Source organism: Neofelis nebulosa, chromosome 18 (genome assembly GCF_028018385.1).
Source record: "Neofelis nebulosa isolate mNeoNeb1 chromosome 18, mNeoNeb1.pri, whole genome shotgun sequence".
NCBI classification, from domain to species: Eukaryota; Metazoa; Chordata; class Mammalia; order Carnivora; family Felidae; genus Neofelis; species Neofelis nebulosa.
The window spans coordinates 33407950-33429514 of NC_080799.1; the positions used below are offsets into that span (position 1 = coordinate 33407950).

General features: G+C 40.8%; 1 protein-coding gene across 11 annotated transcripts in view; it reads right to left on the reverse strand.

Moving 5' to 3' along the window:
- Positions 1-204: 204 nt before the first annotated feature.
- MRTFB (myocardin related transcription factor B) overlaps positions 205-21565 on the reverse strand; it is a 199408-nt gene continuing 178047 nt past the window's right edge. For 10 of the 11 annotated variants that reach the window (XM_058709841.1, XM_058709848.1, XM_058709849.1 and 7 more), the window contains 2 exons: positions 4901-4961; positions 205-1962 (listed from right to left, as the gene is read on the reverse strand). In XM_058709841.1, the coding sequence (XP_058565824.1) occupies positions 1430-1962; positions 4901-4961 (594 nt within the window). In that variant the 3' untranslated portion in view covers positions 205-1429. Of the gene's footprint in view, positions 1963-4900; positions 4962-12001; positions 12222-21565 lie in introns of those variants that run through there. The other variant, XM_058709851.1, reaches the window with a different exon arrangement.

Sequence of the window (21565 nt, forward strand, 5' to 3'; positions counted from 1 at the left end):
AGCATGACAATGGTATTTAACAAACACCTTCACGCTTTTTGGTAGATTGCAGGGTTTTTCTTCAGTTATTTACATTTTATCGTATACTTAAATGACTAGCTTGACCTAATTTTGGAAGTCCTGTGATAGTTGGCATTTTAGAAAACTCTTCAGAAACTACTCAACAAACGTGACAACTTCTATGTAAAAAAAACTACTAAAACCTCCAGTTTTTCAATCTTCGGCCTGATAATATAGCGAGAACTCGGGTATGACATCCAGTTACAAGCCTATAAAATGACAGGGAAAAGCGACAGGAGAGGCGGCCAGAGCTGGGGGCTGGCGGCCAGCCTGGTGAGAGTCTAACTCCGAGCCGCTGCAGGAATGTCCTGGCTGACGACAGCCTTCTCCCCTGCCCTCTCTTTGCAACTCACCAGCTCAGGAGGACCGTTCACACTGGAGCCTCCTGGGTTCTTTGAGATGGGTCTGGTTACCTGAAATCAGTCAGCTTTTCTTTAAATACAGAAATACACATGGCTCAAGTACTCTAGAAATATTCGAGTTATTAAAACAAGTAGAACCGCTGGCTACCCAATCCCTTACCCCAGTGTAGGCTGTACATACCACATGTGAGAGTGTACATACAAGTGTCTAATATACACATGAAAATCAATCTAATCAACCCTGAGGGTTGCTAATAGAATTTTCAGTGTTCTCATTCATTATATGTGGACTTTGTACAGTGGTTTATGACCGTTTTTTTTTTTTTCTTTTTTACATTGTCTGGTGATGGTGAAAGATCATCCATTTGAATTGAAATTTGGGAATCTAAAGTAAGATTCCCCAAACCACAAAATAAACTACGACACAGAAAAAATTATGTTGGTTTCTGAATGGAACCGAAAATCTTCAGCTGGAAGCTGTCCCGGAACTGGCTGGCGCTCTCTCTCCACTGCCTGTGCTGCCTGACCAGGCTCAGGCCATTTCTAGGAAACACCACGTGCAGGGACCTCTCCCCTCCCTCAACTGGCATCCTCTTGTGAGTGGAGCCGTCTGCCTTCTATTTGGGGTCTTAAAGCGACCACAGAGGTTTAAATGTAGTTGACGGAGAACCCTCATGTAGTTATCCTGCACACGTCACTCTCTGTCATGTCTTTATCTAAAGGTACTCTGCATTCTTTACTGAAGTCTGGAAAAACGAATGAGTCTTCTTTGACCAGTGATTTTTTTCAGAAGGCCCCGTGCTATGTTAAATTGTAGAAATTCACCGCCGGATGCAATGACATGTTTTCACACTTGGTTTCCAGGCTGTGACCATCTAGCCACCCTTTCTATGACAACATATTTTATTTGCAACAACGCCGCTATGGATCTGTCTCTAAAAACTGCCCTCTTCAGAACGATCTTCATCTTCTTAGATGTCAGGAACTCGGACGAGAAATCTGTGATGTTAGTCCCATGGCAACGGCAGGTCTTGTGGATCTAGAAAGTCAGTGGAGAACATGCTGGGAGCGGTGGTGCTGAGGGGAGTGAGTCCCGACGTGTTGGGCATGGTAATGTCCAGCCACTCCATGTTGTCTAAGTTTGAGTCAGAGAGGTCAAGTGACAGACAGGGGGTACTTGCAGCAAACTGGGCTTCAGCAGTCTCCATGGGTGAGTGTGAATGGTCCAGCACACTTGAGTGACTCAGCAAGTCATTCTGGAGGTCCTCGATCAGAGAGAAGGGCTCTCTGTCTTCACTGCTGCTTTGCAGGGGAACAATTTCGTTGGCCGAAGGTAAAGTTCCATCCAAGAAAGCTTCTAGCTGGTTCTCTAAGCTGGCAGATAAACTGCTCAGGGGTTCTAAGGAGACGGGTGGTGCCATTTGGACTTGGGGCGGGGGCCGGGACACCACCGTGTTGACTGGCATTGTGGTGATGCTGGCTGTCACTGGTCTCATTTTGGAAATGGGAGAAGGCTCTTCTTTTATAGGGAGGGAAATCTCTGTGTAAAATAATTGAAGTGATTAGTAAGTAAGGACGTGATACTGTTTAAACATTTTTATGAATTAGGACAGTTCTTTTGCTATTTTGTGAGGACTTCTACACAGTCTGTCTTAGGGGTAGGAAGAGAATGCTATTGGTCAGAGTCCTTGATCGCCTGTAGGATGATGGCTCTTTTTAGCTGAATAAACATTTTCAGGTTATAACATTCTGATATGCTTTCTAGTCTTGTTACTTAAGAGCAGTAAGCATGACAAGCAGTGATATGGCACCAGGGAGGAGCTGATGGTTACATTTATTTGATAATTTGATCTTTGGGTCCTGGTTCCCAGGTACTTCAGGCTCCAGACAGGGTTCATGTCTTGTCCGATACCATGGATCTGCCGTCACAGCAGCAACCACCCTTAAAGTGAACCTTAATGTCACAACTGTGTTCCCAGTTTGTGCAGCCATGAAGTACATTCTTAATATCCTGAAAGCTCTAACTATATTCTTTTTCCTACTATCATTATAGTTGAACTTTATACGTTCTGTATAAAGTTCGAAAGAGATGCAATGCCCACCATCTTTTATTTCTGAATTATAGCTAACACACGGCTCCTTTGACCCTCTTCTTTAAGATGGGTCACCTTATTTTTCTGCCTTGTCTTGTTTTCTGAATGTATACAAAATCTTGAAGATCTGGCAAATGTCTTAATAAGCACTAAATATGTGTTATTCCTTGCTGGATCAAGTAGAAAATTAACACCATTTGCATTAGATTGCAGTGTTGCTATAGATACATTTACTTGAATAAAGTATCTTTTTTTACTTTCTTAGGGTATCTGATTGGTTTCGTTCCTATGCAGACACGCCAGGAAGGGTGGATTTAGTAACAGCTGTGACAGCTCAAAGGCCGGGATGCTTAATAAGGGAAAGAACCTACAGGCTGACTCCTGCTTGGGGACTGTCAACCATGTGTGCTGACTGTGCTTCTGTTCCCGGCGTGCAACTCTAGGACGGTCTGTGGTTTCTCACTTCCTGTAGTCGTCCCTAGAATTGTTCTGAAAGCTGACAGCGCGATCTCAGTAACCAGGCTTAATCAACTATTTAAATCTCTGTTCTCATGATTACTGGCCGTGGTTTACAACAGGATAAAATAACATACTCACTGGATACTTTGCCATTAAAAAAAAAAAAAAAAAATCATGCCTTGTGGGAAATAACTCATTTGATGACTTTGTTACATCTTAATTTCCAAATTTAGGCTGTAAAAATTATTCTGTCTAATCATATTAAAAAATCTTTATTTTCACCAGATCTGGCAAAAAAAAACCCCAAACCATTAAAAATATCCTAAAATCAGGCCATGAAATGTCTATTTCTTTTACCTCCATGGTGTAGATATACCATGAGTTTAAATTACTTTGTGATGCCAGTATAGTTCTTAGGAAAAGAAAAAATCTATTTGCACAAGTAGAGCTATAGTCAAACATCAAGAATTTCCCGTGTCCTCAAAACCAAATACTTATGCTATTTAGGGATATAAGCTGCTATGAATGGGGAAATTTTGATCCCTGTTTAAAAAAGTGATTAAAACTCCTTTCATCAAGGTAATTTAAGAATATTTTATTCCCAAACAGTATTTGTTGAATTTTTAAAATACTGTTTTTTAGATTTGTTTTGAAAGATAGGTTTGCAGAGGTTGAGGTACCCTTGATTTCTTTTTTGTGTGGTTAATATCCCTTGTCTCTTTAAAAAAAAAATTTGTTTTTTTTTTGGGGCGCCTGGGTGGCGCAGTCGGTTAAGCGGCCGACTTCAGCCAGGTCACGATCTCGCGGTCTGTGAGTTCGAGCCCCGCGTCGGGCTCTGTGCTGACAGCTCGGAGCCTGGAGCCTGTTTCCAAATCTGTGTCTCCCTTTCTCTCTGCCCCTCCCCCGTTCCTGCTCTGTGTCTCTCTGTCCCAAAAATAAATAAAAAAAACATTGAAAAAAAAAAATTAAAAAAAAAAAAAAAATTTGTTTTTAAGTTTATTTTGAGAGAGTCAGACACAGCATGAGTGGGGGAGGGGGGGAGAGAGAGAGAGATGCCAAGCAGGCTCGGAGCTGTCAGCGCAGAGCCTGATGCAGGGCTCAAACTCACAAACTGTGAGATCACAACCCGAGCCAAAGCCAAGAGTTGGACGCTTAAGCAGCTGGGCCACCTAGATGGCCCCCCTTATCTCCTTTTAAGATGATACACTATAGGGGCGCCTGGGTGGCGCAGTCGGTTAAGCGTCCGACTTCAGCCAGGTCACGATCTCGCGGTCCGTGAGTTCGAGCCCCGCGTCAGGCTCTGGGCTGATGGCTCGGAGCCTGGAGCCTGTTTCCGATTCTGTGTCTCCCTCTCTCTGACCCTCCCCCGTTCATGCTCTGTCTCTCTATGTCCCAAAAAAAAAAAAAAAAAAAAAAACGTTGAAAAAAAAAAGATGATACACTATAAAGTCTAAGATTTTCAATTATCTGTAGAATGCTTCAAAATTGCCTTTGAGTTCTAATAAAGGCGCTACAGTCTAAGCTAGGTAACCCGTGGTTGTTACAGAATTCATGTGTGAAGTAAGTAGAGCACTTTTATCCCATCACAGTGACATACACAGGGAACGTGTTTTAAAGTTTTTCGGTGTGGAATTTAAATTTGGCTCTCTTTTGCTATTTGTGAGGTGGTCTGTTATTTTCAAAAGGCAGAGATCTATGGATAAAACTAACATTACGTTATTGTTTGAAGCTGAAACAATGGTTTTCCTCCATTTTATAAGTTGTTTTAGTGTCCTCATTTAACAGATTTAAAACAGTAAATATAGCTGGAATTAGAAAAATATGTTTCTCGCTACTCAAAGATATGCCATGAGCTCTAAAGGAAAATATTCAAAACCTTGTCATAAAAGGTGACTCTGGCGGGTTCTGATGTGACTTGTAACCTACCTCCACTCTTGATAAGGATATCAAAGAGGTCGTCCATCTGCTGACTGTGTGCACTGGAAATCTACAACAAAGAATATAAATTAGCTTTCTTTCATGTGGACCCAGAAGCATTAACAGTTGGGAGCATTAAGGGACCCCTTTCCCCCACTCAGGCTTTCTCTCTCAAAAATATAGATTAAAAAAAAAGATAAACAGCTTCTGCACAGCTAAGGAAACAATCAACAAAACTAAAAGGCAATAGAATGGGAAAAGATATTTGCAAATGACATACTGGACAAAGGGTTATTATCAAAAATCTATAAAGAACTTACCAAACTCAACACCCGAAAAACAATCCAGTGAAGAAATGGGCAGAAGACATGAATAGACACTTTTCCAAAGAAGACGTCCACGTGGCCAACAGACACATGAAAGGATGCTCAACATCACTCATCATCAGGAAAGTACAAATCAAAACCACACTGAGATGTCATCCCACACCAGTGAGAGTGGCTAACAGTAACAACTCAGGAAACAACGGATGTTGGCGACGATGCGGAAAAAGGGGAACCCTCTCGCACTATTGGTGGAAATGCAAACTGGTGTAGCCACTGTGGAAAACAGTGTGGAAGTTCCTCAACAAATTAAAAATAGCATTACTCTGTGACCCAGCAATAGCACCACTAGGAATTTATCCAAAGGATACAGGAGTGCTGACTCACAGGGGCACATGTACCCCAATGTTGAAAGGTGTACTATCAACAATAGCTCAATTATGGAAAAAATGCAAATGTCCATCAGCTGACGAATGGATCAAGAAGATGTGGTATATATTTACAATGGAATACCGCTCAGCGTTCAAAAAGAATGAACTCCTGCCATTTGCAACAACGTGGATAGAACTTGAGGGGGTACTATGCTAAGTGAAATAAGTTAGAGAAAGAAAAATATCCTATGTTTTCACTCCTAGGTGGAATTTGAGAAACTTAACAGAAGACCATAGGGGAAGGGAAGGAAAAATAAGAAAAACAGACAGGGTGGCAAACCATAAGAGACTCTTAAATACAGAGAAGAAACTGAGGGTTGATGGGGGTGGGGAGTTGGGGAAGGTGGGGAAAATGGATGATAGGCATTGAGGAGGGCACTTGGGATAAGCACTGGGTGTTGTATGTAAGTGATGAATCATGGGCTACTCCTGAGGCCAACCTACACTGTAACATACACTGTTACCCTGTAAGTTAGCTAAAGTGATATTAAAAAAAAAAAAAAAAAAAGAGCATGCCTCTTCACACCAAGAAACAGACTCTTACCTATAGAAAACAAAACTGATAGCTACCAGAAGAGAGGTGGGTGGATGATGGATTAAATAGGTGATGGGGATGAAGGAGGGCACTTGTGATGAGCACAGGGTAATGTAATGTATGAAGTGCTGAATTACTATACTGTACACCTGAAACTATATTTCACTGTATGTTAACTGGAACTTATATATATTTTTTAATGTTGATTTGTTTCTGAGAGAGAGACAGGGAGACAGAGAGTCTGAAGCAGGCTCTGCAGTGACAGGATGTGGGGCTCAAACTCATGAACCGTGAGATCATGACCTGAGCAGAAGTCAGTGACTTAACCAACTGAGTCACCACCCAGGTGCCCCGCTAACTGGAATTTAAACAAAAACTAAGAAATTTTAGTTACTATCTTATTTTTATCAACCAAAAAAAAAAAAAGTATGCCTCTCACTGATGTATACATTAGTTACGCATTGCTGTATTACACATTCTTCCAAGTTTACTGGCTTCAGATGCTATAGAGTTGTTATCTCCCATTTTCTGTGGGTCAGGAATTTAGGAAGAGTTGAGGTGGGCAGTTCTGGTGGGGGGCACCTCCATGGGCGTGCAGTCAACATGCCGGTCAGGCTACAGCCATCTTCCAGCTTGGCTGGAGAGTCCTATTGTAAAGATGGCTCACTATATGACTAGCAGGTTGGTGCTGGTTGTTGACGGGGTGGGCTCAGTTTCCCATCGCACGGGCCTCTCCAGAATGCTGCAGGACTGTCCACATGACAGCTGGCTTTCCCCAGAGTCAGCATCCAAGAGAGAGCAGGCAAGGCAGGAGGAGGATGCCTTTTATGAACTAGTATCAGAAGTCAAACACCATGGCTTCTGCCACTTGTATTAGAAGTGAGTCACTTATGGAGAAATGTCAAAAAAAAAAAAAAAACCCACAGAAATCTCTTGAAACCACTGCAGGGCGTTTGGTTAGGCTGGGTCTGTTTTTTAGTCACTCTGATAATTTCTGCATTTTAATTGTCTTGTTTACTCCATTTCTGTGTCTTGCATAATCAGTGATAGGATTAAGTGTGGGTTTACCATTTTGTTTTGATTTGCCCTGTTTTTCTTGGTGGTGGTGGTGTTCCTACTTTCTTGTGTTTTAAAAATACATATTCATTTATTTTTGGAATTCTAACTAAATTTTTCTATTTTGTAAAAGCTGTACTTTTTTTTTTTTTTTTAAAGCTGTACTTCTTTATTTGTAGGGGCATGCGATATACAGCCTTCATGTTTTGTAGGTTACTTAATGTTGTAGCATTGGACACAAGATATAAAGCCCCGGTCAACATCTAGATCCACTTCCACCATCCGTTATTGATATTTTTAAGTGTTAAATCTATATATTTTATAAACTCCTTTACAATGTTATTTTTTATAGCGCAGATTTTCTGGTGATGAATTCTTAATTTTTATCTGAAAATATCTTTAGTTCACTTTTATTCTTAAAGAGTATTTCTACTTGATACAGAATTCTAGTTTGACAGTCCCTCTGTCCTTCCTGTTCCCCACTAAGAACTTTAAAGACATTTCTTGGGGATTTTCTTACTTCAGCAGTTTCTGATGAAAACTCGATCATAAAACAAATAGTTGTTACAGTTGTTACCCTGTGTGCATTGTACTGCCTTTTTTTTTTTGGCACTTTCAAGATTTGCTCTTTAACTCTGGCTTTCAGTGATTTGACTCTGATATGATGAGGCCTTCTATTTACCCTGCTTGATGTTCAGTTAGCATCTGAAAGTTACAAACTTGTCTTTCATCATATTTGTGAAAAATTAGATTTCTTTTTAAAAAAAAATTTTTTTTATGTTTATTTATTTTTGAGAGGGAGAGAGAGTGTGAGCAGGGGAGGGGCAGAGACAGAGGAAGACACAGAATCTGAAGCAGGCTCCAGGCTCCGAGCTGTCAGCACAGAGCCTGATGCGGGGCTTGAACCCATGAACCATGAGATCATGACCTGAGCCGAAGTTGGATGCTCACTGGACTGAACCACCCAGGTGCCCCTATATATTTATTTTGAGAGAGAGACCGGGGGAGAGACAGAGAGAGAGAATTGCAAACAGGCTCCACACTGTTAGTGCAGAGCCCAACTCAGGGCTCAAACTCAGGAACCTTGAGATCATGACCTGAACCAAAGACACTTAAGCGACTGAGCCACCCAGGTGCCCCTTGACTATTATTTCTTAGAATATTTGGCCTGCTTCATTCTCTTCTCTGAATCCTATCATACCCATCTCAGACTGTCTAATATTAAACAACAGGTCTCTGAGGTTCTGTTCGCCTTAAAAATAAAATCTTTTCTCTCTTACTCACATTTGGATAAATTCTATTCATCTGTCTTCAAGTTCACTGTCTTTTTACCTGTCATCTCCATTCTGTTAAGGCCATCTCTAACTTTTTTCACTTTATTATTTTTTCAGTGTTTATTTTGTGAAAGAGAGAGCATGTGCAGAAGCAGGGGGAGGGGCACAGGGAGAGGAGGAGAATCCCAACCAGGCTCTGTGCTGTCAGCTCAATCCGACAAACTGAGATCATGACCTGAGCAAAAATCAAGAGTCGGACACTTAACTGACTGAGCCACTCAGGCACCTCTTTCATTCTAGATCATGTATTTTTTAGTTTTATTTATTTATTTATTTATTTATTTATTTTTATTTATTTATTTTTTAATATATGAAATTTACTGTCAAATTGGTTTCCATACAACACCCAGTGCTCATCCCAAAAGGTGCCCTCCTCAATACCCATCATAGTTTTATTTATTTTTAAGATGTTTATTTTTGAGAGAGAGAGAGAGAAGGAGTGGGGAAGGGACAAAGAGATCCACCATGGGCTCTGTGCTCACAGCAGAGAGCCTGATGCAGGGCTCAAACTCATAATCTGCTAGATGGTGAGCTGAGCTGAAGTCAGAAGATTTAACTGACTGAGCTACCCAGGTGCCCCATATTTTTTAGTTTTATTATTTCCATTTCATTAAAAAAATCATTTCTGTATTTTCTGTTTTTTCATTCATTGCAAGTACATTTTCCTTTACATCACTGATAGTTATAATAGCTATTTTAACACCCTTATCTGCAAATTCTAATACTTGGATTAGCTGGAGTTGCTCTTAATTCACTGCCTTTTGCCCTTCAGAAAGGGTTGCATTTTCTTCCTCATTTCTATACTGCATGTGGTGAATGGCTATGAATATCACATAGTGGAGACTCTATTCTGTTACTTTTCTCAGATGAGTGGTTTCTTTTGTTTTAGCATGCAGTCAACTTGGCTGGACTTGGAACTTCTGCCCAAGAAACATTTGGAAGGTCAATCACAGCTCACATCTTATCTTTAGCTCCGCTCCCATGACCACCCAATGTCTATGTGGCTTAGGAGTCAGCTCGAGATACAGACAGAATCTGGGGATCTTCCCCACTTGTTCCTTTCCTTTTAGGTTGCTCTCAACTCAGCCACCAGACTTCCCAGGGCATAAAGGCTGTGGTTTTTTGACCGGTAACCTCACCACTTAGCTTGATCCCAGAGTAAAAGCAGCAAAAAGAGGGGATTCATGCCTTTTATCTCCCTTCCTCCGAGTCTGGACTCCTCACCAGAATATGCTGCATCGATTCACTCTTCAATGCCCTCATGTTAGTGCTCTTTGTATTAAGACCAGGCTTTACAGCTGTTATCTGTGGAAGACTTGCTTAGCCAATAGTGAAATTGGAAGTCTGAGTGAAGGTATTTTAAAAACCTCAGCATGCCTGGAGTTCGGTGCTTAACGGTGTATAAAGAACACCAGACAGTGATGTAGAGCTGAGCTCCCTTAGCCTGTAAACAATAACCAGAGACAAACATGGCAGGGATTCCGGTCAGCTGTCTTTGGTTAAAGCGAGGTGAGGTTCCTTCGCTGCTGTGGCATGCATCAAGTGAGCAGCACATATGAACCTACACATGAGAACCGGGTTTGGAAGGATGCGTCCTACCTATTAATTTTCTCACCAATTGCAGTTAAGCTCTTTGCCTTTCATTTCATCTCTGCTCTCCTGTGGAGAGAACAGGTGTCACTCCTTACGGACTAATGGGGAGGACAATCTAGTGTAGCACCATGTGTTCCCATTCTTTTTGTAAATGTTTAAAACTGTTTCTGAAATTTGGTTTTCCCCTCACAGATAAGGGCCCCTGCTGACTATGGAAGTGAAGAAAACCTTTTCAACGACAGGGACTGTGTTCCTTTGGCACGAAGCAGTCAGAAGCACATGGTAATTGCACTTCCCGGGAGGCAGGCCACCCTGGGAGCATGCCGAACTGTATGCTGCGGCCTGGGACCGAGCAATTTCTGCAGCTGTCCGCTGAGGCGGCCGGGTAGGTCATGGTGACTGCTCACTGCCTGGTTGAGGGGACGGGCTTGTTCGGTGCTTGCTACACAAAGTGTGGATCCTCTGTGAGGCAGGGGTTCTTTCTCGAAACTTACCTTTTAGTTTAGAGGGGGAGGGAGACCAGGACAAAATTCGGGGGAAGGTATGACAAGGTTGTTGTTGGGCACCCACTGCGGGCCAGACGCCTTTACCAACGGGAACTCTCTTCCCATGGCTTGCAATAGGGAGCAATGAGGAAGGCTCGGCGGACAGGGGGACGCCTGGCGCACCGTGCCTAAGAGCACCTGGTTGGGCTGCGGATCAGCGCCCAGTGAAGTCAGGAGGACATCGGTTTCCTCCAGAGTGCTCTTGCTCGAAACACTAGCAAAATGGTTTGCACAAGCTGGCCGACTGGAGCAGAGGGTTCTGGGGACGCGTGGAAGATGAAGCAGGGTAAGGTAGGGGCTGGGCAGTCCCGATGGCCAGCCAGGTGGAAGACCGTCAGCTGAATGCCCCCGACGAATGGCAGCTTTAGGAAAGAGGGCCCCATAGAGGACTTCTGGGAGGATGGTGGAGTCCGGGACCCTCGGCTCACCTGATCCCACGGACGAAGCCAGGGGACAGCCACATGGGTACAAGAGTGACATAGCAGACTTCGCACGGGTAATGGTAGGAGAATACATGGAAGAGAGGAGGGGGGGGCAGAGACGCAGTAGGGAATCAAGTTCCTGGTGAGACAGACCACAAAGGAGAGGGATACCACAAGCACAGAGAAGGGAGGGGAGCAGACCCCACCCACATCAGGCACCCCAAACATTGGGGACCTGAACTGGGAAACGTTGAAAACCAATGGGCCTTAACTCTGGGTCCTTTAACAATCAGTGGGCTTAGCTCTGGGAGAGCGGGATGGCAATGGGAAACCGAGTCCCCACCCTTTGACCCAGCATAACGAACAACCCCACTGAGATATAGCATAGAAGCAGCAGTTTGAAAAGCGCCTGGGGTATAAGGGAAGCAGATTAATTTTGTATTTACAAATCTCAGAACATGTGCTGGAGAGGCAGGGATCTTTGGCAGACTTCTGCAAGAGCCAAAGAGCTGGTGGGCACCATACTTCCCCCGACTGCCAAGTTTAGACACCCGACACTTGTAGGAACCAGCGCAAATACTCTCCACCTGCCTTGGTAACCCCACATACCGATTGTCATTCTCTCGGGGACTCACACCATCCAACCTGCCCTAGGCAGACGGGAAGATAACCGCACACACGAAGGCTTGGGGCAGACAGGTGCTCTTATTAGTGGGCAGGGCCGGCAGTCAAAGGCTCTCAGGGACAAAGCAGGGAGAGTGCCCTGCAGGCTGGTATAACCATAGCCCTGTCAACTTGGGCTGAAGGCAGGGATCTGGTCTGATCCAACTACAAGCCCAAGGCAGCCCCAGACTGGCCCTTTAACAGCACAGAGACGAAATCCTGCCACAGTAGGCAAAGTGGGTCACTGCAGCCAACTGGACTAAAGGCAAATGTGGCTCAGCCACAACAGTCGGGTGCATGCAACACACGTAAGAGACTCCCTGAAGCAACTACTTCTGGTGAGCGAGGCACATGGCACTACAGGGTACGACAGGACCTCTTCTTCATGAGGACCCTACTTTCAAAAGCAGGAGACATAGCTGATTTTCCTAGTACAAAGAAACAAACAGGTTTAGACAAAATAAAGAGACAGTGGACTGTATCCCAAAATATAAAAAAGAACCAGAGATTAAGAACTCAATAACTGAAACTGATTCCCTCTTGTGTATTTTTAATCACAGAGGAAGCAGAAGAATGGATCAGTCACCTGGAAGACAGAGTAATGGAAAGCAACCAAGCTGAACAACAACAAAACAAAAAATGAGAATAGGTTAAGGGAATCAGCAACACAACAAACCCTAACAATATTCAAATTATTGTGATCCCAGAAGGAGAAGAGAAAGGGGGATACAAAATTTATCGGAAAAATTAATAGCCAAAAACTTCTCTAATCTGGAAAAGGAAACGGACAACCAGATCTAGGAGGCATAGTGCGCCCTAAAGAAGGTGACCCAAGAAGGTAAACACTGAGATACATTTCAAATGGCAAAAAGTAGTGGCAAAGAATTATAAAAGCAGCAAATGAAAATGGTTACGCACAAAGGAAACCCCATATAGCTATTGGCTCATTGTACAGCATAAACCTTGCAGGCCAGAAGGGAGTGGGATGATATATTCAAAGGGTGGGAAGGAAAAAAACCTCCAAGAATACTCTACCCAGCAAAGGGTATCATTCAGAATAGGAGATGAAGAGTTTGCCAAACAAAATTTAAAGGACTTCATCACCACCAAAACAGTCTTACAAGAAATGTTCAAGGGGATTCTTTGGAAAGAAAAGGCCAGGTTCAGGAATAAGAAAATTAGGAAAGGAAAAAACTTCACAGGTAAATGCAAACATAAGAAAAGTCATAGGTTAGTCACTTATAAAAACCCAATTTGGAGGTTAAAGCACAAAAGCAGTAGAATCAATTATATCTACAAAAATCAGTCAAGGTAATTCACAAAATAAAAGGATGTAAAGTATGACAGCATATACATCAAACATGCAGAGGCAAAGAGTAAAAATTTAGTGCTTTTAGATTGGGTGCACACTTAACCATCAACTTAATATATGCCTATGCCATATGCATAGGATGTTATATATCAACCTAATGGTAACCACACACCAAAAACCGGTAATAGATACGCAAAAAGTAAAGTGAAAGGAATCCAAGCATATCATTCAAGAAAGACACCAAACCACAAGGGAAGACAGCAAAAGGGGAAAAGAACAGAGAAGAACTAGAAAACGAACCATAAAACAAAAAACAAAATGGCAATAAGCAGATATACCCATCAATAATTACTTGAATGTAAATGGATTAAATGTTCCAATCAAAAGACATAGGGTGACAGAATGGATAAGAAAGTAACATCCATCTATATGCTGCCTACCAGACACTGACTGTAGACTAAAGACACATACATTTTGAAAGTACAGGGATAGAAAAATAATTATTATGCAAATGGAAGCAAAAAGCAAGCTGACACAGCAATACTTACATCAGATAAAACAGACTTTAAAACAAAAGACCCTACAGAATGAAATGGGAACAGTCCGATAAGAGGATATAACAATTACATATAGTTACGTACCCATCATGGAAGAATCTAAATACATAAAGCATCTATTAATAGACATAAAGGAAGAAACTGACTACTTAGTAGTACCTAAGGGTAGGGGACTTTAACACCCCACTTACATCAATGGATAGATCATCCAGACAAAAAACATGGAAACAGTGGCTTTGAATGACACATTGGACCAGATGGACCTAACATATATTCAGACCATTTCATTCAAAACCCAAAAGAATACACATTCTTTTTTTTTTTTTATTTTTTTATTTTTTTTATTTTTTTATTTTTGGGACAGAGAGAGACAGAGCATGAACGGGGGAGGGGCAGAGAGAGAGGGAGACACAGAATCGGAAGCAGGCTCCAGGCTCCGAGCCATCAGCCCAGAGCCTGACGCGGGGCTCGAACTCACAGACCGCGAGATCGTGACCTGGCTCAAGTCGGACGCTTAACCGACTGCGCCACCCAGGCGCCCCATACACATTCTTTTCAAGTACATATGGAACACTCTCCAGAACAGATCACATATTAGACAAAACAAGTCTCAATAAATTAAAAAAGACTGAAATCCTATCATGCATCTTTTCCAACCACAATGGTATAAAACTAAAAATTACAAGAAAAAAAATATGGAAAGAACAAAAATACATGGAAAGAACATGCTACTTAATGAATGGGCCAACCAACAAATCAAAGAAGAAATCAAAAAGGAAACAAAATATAAATGGAGACAAATGAAAATGAAAACATAATGGTCCAAAATCTCTGGGATGCAGCAAAAGCTGTTCTAAGAGGGAAGATTATAGCAATACAGGCCTACCTCAAGAAATAGGAAAAATCTCAAACAACCTAGTCTTAAACCTAAAGGAGCTAGAAAAAAAACAAAGCCCCAGGCCAGTATAAGGAAGGAAATAATAAACATTAGAGCAGAAATCAATGAAATAGACTAAACAAACAAAGCAAACAACCCCCCTCCCCCCCCCAAAAGAACAGATGGAGCAATGAAGCCAGGAGCTGGTTCTTTGAAAAGACCAACCAAATTGATCAACTTTTAGCCAAACTCCTCAAAAAAGAAACAGTAAGACTCAAAAAAATAAAATCAGAAATGAAGGAGAAATAACCAACACCACAGAGACACAAAAGAATATAAGAAATACTATGAAAGATTATATGCCAACAAATTGGACAACCTAGAAGAAATGGATGAATTTCTAGAAACATACCATTTTCCCAAAGCGAATCAGAAAGAAATAGAAAATTGGAACAGACTGATTACTAGTAAAGAAATTGAATCAGTAATCTAAACACTCCCAACAAACAGAAGTCCAAGACCAGATGGCTTCACAAGTGAATTCTACCAAACATTTAAAGAAGAGTTAATATCTATTCTTCTCAAACTAATCCAAAATAGAAGAGGAAGGAAAGCTTCTAAATTCATTCTATAAGTCCAGCATTACCCTGATACCAAAGCCAGATAAAGACACTACAAAAAAAGAAAATAAAACTATAAATTAGTATGATGTCTGATAAACATAGATGCAAAAACCCTCACCAAAATATTAGCAAACCTAATTCAACAATACATTAAAAAGATCATTCACCATGATCAAGTGGTTTTTATTCCTGAGATGCAAAGGTGGTTCAATACTTCTGAATCAATCAAGAATGATACATCACATTAACAAGATAAAGAATAAAAACCATATGATCTTCTCAATAGATGGAGGAAAAGCATTTGATGAAGTGTCACATCCATTTAGGATAAAACCTCTCAACAAAGTAAGTTTAGAGGGAACGTACATCAACATGATAATGGCCGTATATGGGAAAAACCCACAGGTAACCTCATACTTGATAGTGAGAAACAGCTTTTCCTCTAAGATCAGGAGCAAGTGAAGGATGTCCACTCTCACCGTGTTTATTCAACACAGTACTGGATGTGAATACACAGCAATCAGATAAGAAAAAGAAGTAAAAGGTGTCCAAAGTGGCAAGGAAGAAGTAAAACTTCTACTATTTGCAGAGAGCATGACACTATATAAAGAAAATGATATATAAAGAACTGATAATGAATTCAGTGCAGTCACAAGACACAAAGTTAATATATAGAAATCTATTGCATTTCTATATATTAATAATGAAGTAACAGAAAAAGACATTAAGAAAACAATCCCATTTACAACTGTATCAAAAAGAATAGAATGCTCACGAATAAACTTAACCAAGGAGGTGAAAGACCTGTGGTCTAGAAACTATAAAACACTGATGAAAGAAACTGAAAATGACATGAACAAATGGAAAGACATCCCATGCCCATGGATTGGAAGAACGAGTATTGTGAAAATGTTCACACTACCCAAAGCAATCTACATGTTTCATGCAATCTCTATCAAAATACCAACATTTCCCACAGAACTAGAACAAACAATCCTACAAGCTGTATGGAACCACAAAAGACCCTAAATAGCCAAAGCAATCTGGAAGAGGAAGAACAAAGTTGGAGGTAGCACAATCCCAGTTTTCAAGATACAAAACTATAGTAATCAGAACAGTACTGTACTGGCAGAAAAACAGACACATAGATCAATGGAACAGAACAGTCCAGAAATAAACATGCCTTTATGGCCAATTAACCTATAACAAAGGAAGAGAGAATATACAAAGAAGAAAACATAGTCTCTTCAACAGACGGTGTTGGGAAAACTGGACAGCTACATGCAAAAGAGTGAAACTGGAGCACTTTTTTTACACCAGGCACAAAAATAAACTCAAAATTGATTAGTGACTTAAATGTGAGACCTGAAACCATCAAAGTCCTATAAGAAAACTTAGGTAATAATTTCTTGGGATATCAGCCACAGAAACATTTTTGTATATATGTCTCCTCTGCCAAGAGAAACAAAAGCAAAATTAAGCTCTTGGTACTACACCAAGATAAAAAGCTTTTGCACAGTAAAGGAAACCATTAACAAAACAAAAAGGCAGCCTACTGAGTGAGAGATGTTTGCAAATGATCTAACTGACAAGGGGTTAATATCCAAAATATATAAAGAACTTCTATAATTCAACACCAAGAAAAACCCAATCCAGTTAAAGATGGGCAGACGACATGAACAGACTTTTTCCAAAGAAAACATACAGACAGGTAACAGACACAGACAAAGATGCTCAACATCCCTCATCATCAGGGAAATGCAAATCAAAACCACAATGAGCCACCACTTTACACCTGTGAGATGGCTGAAATCAAAAACACAAGACAACAAGTGTTGACGACGATGGGAAGAAAAAGGAACCCTTGTGCACTGTTGATGGGAATGCAAACTGGTACAGCAACTGTGGAAAACAGTATGGAAGTTCCTTAAAAAATTAAAAATAGAATTACCATATGATCCAGTAATCTCAGCACTGGGTATTTACCCAAAGAAAACAAAACACTAACTTGAAAAGAGATAGGCGCCCCTATGTTTACTGCAGTATTAATTACAACAGCCAAATGATGGAAGCAATCTAAGTGTCCAGTGATAGATGAATGGATAAAGAAGATGTAGTATATTATACACAATGGAATATTACTCAGCCACACACAAAAAAAGAATGAGACCTTGCCATTTACAACATGGGTGGATTTGGCAGGCATAATGCTAAGTGAAGTAAGTCAGTCAGAGACAGACAAATACCAAATAATTTCAATCATATGTGGAATGTAAGAAATAAAACAAACAAAGGAAAAAGAGACAATAAAAACCAGCCTCTTGAACTACTGGGACCTCATCAAGATAAAAAGCTTCTGCATGGCGAAAGAAACAATCAGCAAAACCAAAAGGCAAGCAATGGAATGTGAGAAGATATTTCCAAATGACATATCAGATAAAGAGTTAGTATCCAAAATCTATAAAGAACTTATCAAATTCAACACCAAAAAACAAAGAATCCAGTGAAGAAAGGGCAAAAGACACGAATAGACCCTTTTCCAAAGAAGACATCGAGATGGCCAACCTACACAAGAAAAAAATGTTCCACATCACTCATCATCAAGGAAATACAAATCAAAACCACAATGAGATACCGCCTCACACCTGTTAGAAAGGCTAACACTAACAACTCAGGCAACAACAGATGTTGCCGTGGATGGAGAAAAAGGAACCCTCTTGCACTGCTGGTAGGAATGCAAACTGGTGCAGCCATTCAGGAAAACAGTATGGAGGTTCCTCAAAAAATTAAAAATCAAACTACCTTATGACCCAGCAATTGCACTATTACGTATTTATCTAAAGGATACAGGTGTGCTGTTTCGAAGGGGCACGTGCACCCCCATGTTTATAGCAGCACTATCAAAAATAGCCCAAGTATGCAAAGAGCCCAAATGTCCATTGACGGATGAACGGATAAAGAAGATGTGGTATATATATACAATGGAGTATTACTAGGCAATCAAAAAGAAAGAAATCTTGCCATTTGCAACAACATGGATGCAACTAGAGGGTATTATGCTAAGCAAAATTAGTCATTCAGAGAAAGACAAACATCATATGACGTAACTCATATAGATGAACATAACAGAAGGGAAGTAAAAATAATATAAAAACAGGGAGGGGAACAAAACATAATACTCCTAAATACAGAGAACAAACTGAGGGTTGCTGGAGGTGTTGGGGGGGATGGGCTAAATGAGCAAGGGACATTAAGGAGGACACTTGCTGGGATGAGCACTGGGTGTTAACATGTAGGGGATAAATCATTGGATTCTACTCGTGAAATCATTATTGCACCATATGCTAACTGGATGTAAATGTAACTTGGATGTAAATTAAAAAAGAAAAACACAACAACTAGACTCGTAAATTGCACTATAAGCTAACTAACATGGATGTAAATTTTTAAAAAAAGCAACCAGAGAACCTGGTTTACTGGATCACTATATTGTACACCTATATGTTAATTATACTTGGCTTTAAAAAAATTAGAAGAGAAGAAAAGAGAAACGTGTATAAAATACATGCCCTGGCTACCATCACATCTATCCTTAACATGACCCACCCCCCCAAGGAGAAGTTAAAAGACAAACCCTGAATTTGTGAGTAAGTAGGAATTGCAGGTTACACAGCTGCCGAAATTGTTTGGCAGTCTTCACAGTGAGTGGTATTTTGATTTAAAGTAGCATTTAAAGGAGAAGCATGGGAAATGGCAGAGTAGGTGGATCCTGAGCTCACTTCCCATGGACACATGAAGTGTGTAACTAAATATAGTGAAATTCCCTCTGAAAATGACCTGAAGACTAACAGAACCTCTCCCACAGCTAAAGATAAAAAGAAAGCCACATGGAGAAGGGAAGGAGGGGTGGGATGTGGTCAGAAACCAAATCCCAGGCACTGTGATCCCTATCACCCATAAGTGGGAGTGAGATCAAGCCCCACAGTGGGCACCCCCAACCTTGGGGATCTCCAATGGGGACATGAACCCCCATAATCTTTGGCTTTGAAAATCAGTGGGGCAGGAGCCAGAAGGCTATAGGGAACTGAGACTCTGCTTTTAAAGGGCCAGTGCATTATATCACTTAGTCTAAGACCCAGCACAGAAGTAGCATTTTGGAAAGCGTCTGGGTTATATGCGAAGGAGATTTACTTTTTAGGGCACGTGCTGGAAGAGCATAGATCTGTGGGATATTTGTCTATGAATGTAAATACTGGTGGGAGCCAGCTCTGACACTGTCCATCAGTCTTGCTAACGATCCTTGCCCTGCCCCACCAAGTGGGCAGCTTGTTCTGTAGAAGGGTGGGGCCAGCCCTGCCCACCAGCGTACCCACAGAAGTCTTGGCCCAGTCACAACAGCCCACACAGACATCACCCTCGAGTGCATGGTTCTGGTGAGCATCACCTGATTGGATTGCGTCACTGGGCCATAAGGGATGCCTTCTACACAAAGCCACCACTTTTAAGACCAGGAGATGGAGCCAAGCTACCTAATACATAGAAACAAACACAGAGTCAGACAAAATGAGGAGACAGAGTAATATGTTCCAAATGAAAGAACAACATAAAACCTCAGAAAAAGGACTACATGAAACAGAGATAAGCAATCTACCTGATAAAGAATTCAAAGTAATGGTCATAAAAGATGTTCACTGGATCTGAGAGAAGAATGGATGAACTCAGAACTTCGACAAAGAGACAGAAAATATAAAAAAAGAACCAGTCAAAGCTGAAGAACAAAAAAACAGAACTGAAAAATACACAAGAGGGAATCAGCAGCAGATGAGGACGCAGAAGAACAGGTGAGTTATCTGGAAGACAGTGCTGTGGAAATCATCCAAACTGAATAGCAAAAAGAAAGAAGAATAGAAAAAAAAAAATGAGGTTAGGTTAAGAGACCTCTGGGTCAACAACTATACTGACGTTTGCATTATAAGTTCCTTGAAGGAGAAGAGAGAAAAAAAAGGGCCAGAAAACTTTTTTGAAGAAATAATAGGTGAAAACTTCTCTAACCTGGAGAAGGAAACAGATAGCCAGGTACAGGAAGGTGGAGAGTTCCAAACAAGATGAACCTAAGGAAGTCCACATAATAACTAAAATGTCAAAACTTAGGGGTGCCTGCATGGCTGAGTCGTTCAGTGTAGGACCTCAGCTCAGGTCATGATCTCATGGTTTGTGGGTTCAATCCCCGCATCAGGCTCTGTGCTGACAGCTCAGAGCCTGGAGCCCGTTTCAGATTCTGTCCCTCCCCTGCTCTCACTCTATCTCTCTCTCTCAAAAGTAAGTACACATTTAAAACATGTCAAAAATTAAAGATACAGAGAAAGGCAACCAATTACATATAAAGGAAACACCATGAAGCCATACGCTGATTTCTCAGGAGAAACCTTCACAGAAGGTAGCAGCGTAATATATACAAAGTGGTGAAAGGAAAAAAAAATCTACAACGAAGAACACTCTACTCAGCATTCAGAATTGAGGGAAATTTATAAAGAGTTGCCCAGGCCAAAAAAAGTCCAAAAGGAGTGCATCACCACTGAACTGGCCTTACAAGAAATGTTAAAGGAACTTCCTGAAGCAGGAAAGAAAAGGCCTTAACTAGAAGTAAGAAAATTATGAAAGGAAGAAGTTTCACTGGTAAAACAGTTAAAGATAGTAGATCATTCACTTATAAAACTAGTATGACGGTTGAAAGACAAAGCAGTAAAATCAACTGTATCTACAATAACTACTTAAGGGATTCACAAAATTAAAAAAAATGTAAACTATGACATTATATACATAAAAGGGGGGATAAAAATGTAGTACTTTCAGAATGTGTTGGACTTAAGCAAACTGCCAACTTAGAATACTATATACCTAGGATGTTATTTATGAACCTCAAGATAACCACAAATCAAAAAACCTGTAAAAGACACACAACAAATAAAGAGAAAGGAATCCAAGCACAATATCAAAGAAAGTCATCTAATCACAAAAGCAAGAGAAGAGCTATGAGAGGAACTCTGAAAACAACCAGAAAACAAAAAACACCAGTAAGTACATACCTTTCATTTTAAATATAAACAGATTAAATGGTCCAGTCAAAAGACACAGGGTTACCTAATGGATACAAAAAACCTCAGGAGCTATCTATGTGCTGCCTATAAGAGACTCACTTCAGACCTAAAGACATATACAGACTTAAAGTGAAGGGATAGGAGAAGATATTCCATACAAATGGAAGCAAAAAAGCCAAGGTAGCAAATATTTAAAAATTTACAACAGACAAAAACAGACTTTAACGTAAAGGCTGTAATGAGACAAAGAAGGGCACCGCATAACGTTAAAGGGATCAATCCAAAAAGAGGACAAAACAACTGTA